This window comes from Condylura cristata, unplaced genomic scaffold (assembly GCF_000260355.1).
Source record: "Condylura cristata isolate star-nosed mole 26May11 unplaced genomic scaffold, ConCri1.0 scaffold00013, whole genome shotgun sequence".
Lineage (NCBI taxonomy): Eukaryota > Metazoa > Chordata > Mammalia > Eulipotyphla > Talpidae > Condylura > Condylura cristata.
Genome location: NW_004567114.1, coordinates 287,704 through 293,065, shown reverse-complemented (window position 1 = coordinate 293,065; position 5,362 = coordinate 287,704). Strand labels below are relative to the sequence as shown.

At 71.4% G+C, this 5,362-nt stretch overlaps 1 protein-coding gene across 1 annotated transcript in view; it reads left to right on the top strand.

The window, feature by feature from the left end:
* Positions 1-1,987: 1,987 nt before the first annotated feature.
* INF2 (inverted formin, FH2 and WH2 domain containing) overlaps positions 1,988-5,362 on the top strand; it is a 10,996-nt gene continuing 7,621 nt past the window's right edge. Inside the window, exons 1-7 of the mRNA XM_012724358.1 lie at positions 1,988-2,388; positions 3,112-3,227; positions 3,297-3,456; positions 3,707-3,740; positions 4,306-4,447; positions 4,849-4,990; positions 5,068-5,361. Of these exons, the coding sequence (XP_012579812.1) occupies positions 1,998-2,388; positions 3,112-3,227; positions 3,297-3,456; positions 3,707-3,740; positions 4,306-4,447; positions 4,849-4,990; positions 5,068-5,361 (1,279 nt within the window). The 5' untranslated portion in view covers positions 1,988-1,997. The remainder of the gene's footprint in view (positions 2,389-3,111; positions 3,228-3,296; positions 3,457-3,706; positions 3,741-4,305; positions 4,448-4,848; positions 4,991-5,067; position 5,362) is intronic.

Here is a 5,362-nt window from a genome sequence, read left to right as displayed (position 1 = left end):
GCCTCGCCCGGCCCGGCCTCGCCCCCGCGGGGCTGGAGTGAAGAGCACATTCCCGGCCACGCCCGGCCTTCGCCTTTGGCGGAACCACAGCCGCCGCCGTCCCTGAGGGGTCGCGCAGCGCCAGCACAGGCTCCCTCGGGGAATGGCGCTGCCGCCCCTGGAGACGCTGGCTGCTGGGCAGGGGGGTGGGCAGGGACGCCAGCCTGCACCCAGGGGGCGGCCCAGCGGCGCCCCCGCAGGCCCAGTTCTCAGGCAGGTGTCCCGGCAGCTCCAGCCCCGCGGGCGGAGCTGTGCAACCACCCTGCAGGCTCCGCAGGCGAGCAGCCGCCCCCACCCTGGGCTTGCACGCTGGCACCGGTCGGCCCTGGGTGCTCCTGCCTGCGCTCCTGTGGCCACACACCTGCCCGGGGCCCACAGCCGGCGGCTGCCTCTCCTGTGGCCAGCGCAGTGGCGGAGGGAGGCAGAGGCTGCCCGGATGTCTCCGGGAAGACGGCCTGGGGCAGAGCCAGCCCGCTGACCTGGCGACCCGCTGGGCCAGCTGGGCCGGCTTTCCTGGCTGGATGCCCCCACGGACCTGGGCCAGAGCTGCTGAGCCCTGTGCCCACTCCCCGGCCCACACGGCGCCCGCGGGCAGGACTGGTAATGCTGCTCAGCCCCAGGGCAGCGAGAGGGGCCCTGCTGGACAGGGGTGCAGGCAGGCCACTCACCCTGCTCTGGTCGCCACTTGCTGACCAAAAAGGCTCCCATGGAGTAAGCCCATGGTCCCTAGGACCGGGGGGGCACAGGAAGGACAGGGCAGAGCTGGGAGGCTGCCTCTGCTCAGGGGCCCCCTGGGGCTCCTGGCTGGAGAGGACAACGGAGACCAGAGCCTGGCCTGGGAGAGTCCACCCAGCCAAGAGGACAGGGACTTGAGCCAGTGGGGCAGGCGGCGAGGGCCAGCCCAACACCCCTGCACAGCAGCGCCCAGGGTGGCCGAGTGTGCGTGCCTGACCTTGCACTGGGATGGGCAGCCATGGCGCCCAGCGGACAGTGACGAGAAGTCAGGAGAGCGAGGGGCAGCCCGAGGCCAGGCCCGGAGCGGGTGGGCAGAGGCAGCCCGATGGTGCTGCATGTCTCTGGGTAAGTGGACAGTGGAGGTGGAGGCAGGTTCAACCAGGTTGGGGTCACCTGGAGGGTTCTAGGTTTGCCACCACCAGAACAAGGCTGTGGCCCCGGGCAGGTCTGGTGAGCAACCGTGTCCCGCTGGGCTGTCTGCACCGGGATGCACCCAGGTGCTGAGGCTCGCATGTCCAAGGTGTGCTGGCCAGGAGGCTGGGAGCACCCCAGGGGCCCTGCACACCCGAGAGGTGCAGGCTGGACCCAGCGTAAGCAGGTGATGCCCCACTGCCCCCTGAAGACGGACACCCAAGGAGGGGCCCCAGCGGCAGGAGCTGGGTCACAGGGCTGCCTGGCACCCGCTAACCCCCAGGCGTTGCCTGGCCCCTCCGCCCACTCTGCAGGGCCACTCTGGGGCGGTGGCCCTCACCGCACCCTTGGGGCCTGCCTTCCTCCCTCTTGTGGGGTGTGCCCTGCGGCCCCGGGTGAGGGAGGCCAGTGGGCCGTGCCACGGTCCACACGCCCTCCTCGGCTCTAAATACAAGCCCTGAGCCACGCAGGCGCAGGCCCTGGCCCTTGGGGCCGTCCCAGGGGCTGCCGGCCGGCCCTGGTCTTGCTGGGAAGAGCAGCCCCCTCCAGCCCCCGTGCTCCCACCCCGCGGCGCCCTGTGGCCCCACACGCGGGGGTGCTCGGACAAGGTGGGAGCCCAGGGACTCCGGTCAGCGGTGTTCCTGGCAGCGGGACCCCTTCGGGGCCTGCCCCTCGGGTGTGGGGTGCCCCGGCAGGGCTTGGGGGCTGCCTGCTGGTGGGGGCCGGCGAGCGGCAGGTGAGGGGCGGGGGGCTCCGGTGGCCGGCCCGTCCTCCCGGGGGCTGCTGACCTCCCTGTGCCCCCAGCCGGCAGGATGTCGCTGAAGGAGGGGGCCCAGCGCAAGTGGGCGGCGCTGAAGGAGAAGCTGGGGCCGCAGGAGGGGGACCCCGCGGAGGCCAACCTGGAGAGCGCCGAGCCGGAGCTGTGCGTGCGGCTGCTGCAGGTGCCCTCGGTGGTCAACTACTCCGGGCTGCGCAAGCGTCTGGAGAGCAGCGACGGCAGCTGGATGGTGCAGTTCCTGGAGCAGAGCGGCCTGGACCTGCTGCTCGAGGCCCTGGCGCGCCTGTCCGGCCGCGGCGTGGCCCGCATCTCCGACGCCCTGCTGCAGCTCACCTGCGTGGGCTGCGTGCGCGCCGTCATGAACTCCCGGCCGGGCATGGGCTACATCCTGGGCAACCAGGCCTACGTGCGCCAGCTCTCCCTGGGTGAGCCCGCGCCTGGGGCTCCCCGCCGCTGCCCTCTGCGGCCCGGGGGGCCCGGGGACCGTGCTGCCCTGCACCCCGCCCCCCGCGCCAGGCCCGGGACCCCGGCTGAGCCCTCCAGCCCACGGCCCTGCTTGCACTCTGGCTCGGAGCCTCGCCCTCGGGGACATCGGCCCTGGCCCGGCCCCCAAAACACACCCCCGCTCCAGCCTGCCCGAGCTCTAACCCTGCTCGAGCCTCGCCCTCGGGGACATCGGCCCTGGCCTGACCCCCCCCCCGGCCCCCCCAGCCTGCCCTGGCTCTAACCTGGCTCAGCTGCTGCCTGCAGTTTTGCTCAACTTCTAAGGGCCAGCTCAGTGTCACCTCCCCCAAGAAATCTCCCCAGAATCCATGCAGTTAGTCCTCAGCCTTGGGAGGAGGCCCAGGGGGTCTTCACGGGCAGTGGTCACTGCATGACCCTTGACCGCCAGGCTGTGCTTGTGACACAGCTGGGTCCCGCTGATGCCTGGAGTTCGGGGTGGTGAAGGGTAGGGGTGGCGTGCTTTGGATACCCCAGAACGCTCACAGCGGAGGGCATGAGGGCAGGCAGGGGTCCCGGGGTTGTCTCTGGCCTCTGCCGGTGGCTGCTGCTGCCCAGCCCAAGCATTGGGAAGGGAGGGTCCAGGGCTGAGTGGAACGGAGGAGCTCCCGCCGGTGGTTTGACCCCAAGACGCTACACCTCCCTAGCGCTGGACACGTCCAACATGATGGTCAAGAAGCAGGTGTTCGAGCTGCTGGCCGCCCTGTGCATCTATTCCCCCGAGGGCCATGCCCTGGCCCTGGATGCTCTGGATCATTATAAGGTGGGGGGGGTCGGGGGGAGTGGGCGTGGAGGGGCCCTATGGGCGCCCCCTGAGCCCTGGCTCCCACAGACCGTGTGCAGCCAGCAGTACCGCTTCAGCGTCATCATGGCCGAGCTGGCCGACAGCGACAATGTGCCCTACGTGGTCACCCTGCTCAGCGTGGTCAACGCCCTCATCCTGGGCACCGAGGACCTGCGGGCCCGCACCCAGCTGCGCAGCGAGTTCATAGGTGCCCGCCCGCCTGTCTCCACCCCTTGCCCGTTCGGCGCCCACACAGGGGCGAGACCCTGCACCCCTGCTCCCTCTGGGGCGGCACCTTCGGCATCCTGGGGCGCACCGCTGAACGTGGAGGCCGGGATAGCCGTGGCCTGAGCCACAACCCACCGCCCTGGGCTGGGTGCTGCTGGCGGAGCCCTGGGGAGCAGGGGAAGGTGCCCGGGCAGCGATGTGGCCAGCATGCTGACCCTCTGTCCCTCCAGGGCTGCAGCTGCTGGACATTCTGACGCGCCTGTGGTGAGTCCCGGCTGCTGCCCCCAGCCTTTGAGTGCCCGCTGCGCCCCCCAAGTGCGGGGTGCCTCCCAGCGAGCCCCCAGAACAGGCGCTGCCAGTGCTCCTGGACCCACAGCTTCCGTGGCTGCCCAGTGGGCAGTGGCAGCTGTTCTGGGAACGCGGGCGCCAGGCCCAACGCAAGAAGGCCCCCAAGTCAGACTTGGACACCGCCGTGACCTGAGCACAGACAGTGCCGTGACACCCTGAACCCCCGTGTGCCACTGACGCGCCATTGTGACCCGGACGCCCACCTGGGCTCAGCGGGAATGCTTTTGGGGGTCTGCGGGGAGGTCATTTTGGGGGTCCCTGGGGCAGACCCACAGGTCTGAGGGGCCGGTGAGGCAGAAGCCCGCCCTCAGCCACCCTGCAGAGTCCCGGGGGTGCCTCCGTCCGGCCGCCTGGGGCGTGCCCCGCCCCGGCCAGGCCACCTCGGGGGTGGCAGACGGGACCCCCCTACCCCGGGCTGTGGAACCCCAGCCCAGGCAGGGGACAGGGGCGCTGCGGGGGCGCTCAGCCGCCTTCACCGCAGGGACCTGGAGGACGCCGACCTGCTGATCCAGCTGGAGGCCTTCGCTGAGGCCAAGGCGGAGGACGAGGACGAGCTGCGGCGAGTGTGTGGTGGCGTGGACATGAACAGCCACCAGGAGGTCTTCGCCTCCCTGTTCCACAAGGTGGGCCCAGCTGGGTGCCAAGGTGCAAGGCCCGGCCGGGGACCAGGGCAGTGTGGCTGGGCCCGCGCCACCGCGGGGAGCAGGCGGTGGGGCAGTGAGGGGCCGGGCTCTCGGTCCCGGCAGCCCACCGGCTGGGGCACCCAGAAGCCCCAGGGGCACCCAGAAGCATGTGGACATGTGCCGGGCTGTCCTGGGACATCAGCAGCAGGGGCACTACGGGTCTCCAGTGGGCAGAGACGGGGCCAGTGCCCCTGCAGGGCGCACGTGGTCGGCTGTGCACCGGTGGGGCTGCAGGACCGCACCACCAGGTCCCCAGGGAGGGTGAGGGCGGACGGCCCTGCGGACTGAGGTGCGGTGATGCGGACCCCAGAGGGTGGCCACTGACCGGCCCGTGTCCCCAGGTGAGCTGCTCGCCGGCGTCCGCCCAGCTGCTGTCCATGCTGCAGGGCCTCCTGCTCCTGGAGCCCACCCTGCGCTCCAGCCAGCTGCTCTGGGCCGCCCTGGAGAGCCTGGTGAACCGGGCAGTGCTCCTGGCCAGCGACGGTGAGCCCGCTGCCCGCCGCCAGCTCCCCGCCACTCCCGCCTGCCCCACTGACCACCCGCCCCCTGGCTGTCCACAGCAGAGGGATGCACCCTGGAAGAGATGGTGGAGCGGCTCTTGTCCATCAAGGGGCGACCGCGCCCCAGCTCCCTGGACAAGGCCCACAAGAGCGTCCAGGCCGACCTGGGGCAGAGTCAGAGGGGCAGCGCCCCCAAAAGCTCCAACACCATGAAGGCGGGTGTGGAGAGCCAGCAGCAGGCAGCTGCCCCCGCCAGCCAACAGGGGTGCAGCAGCCGGAGCCCCAAGGCAGTGAGGACTCCTCAGCCACCAGCTTCACCCTCCCCGGCACCCTCTCTCCCCCCTCCACCACCCCC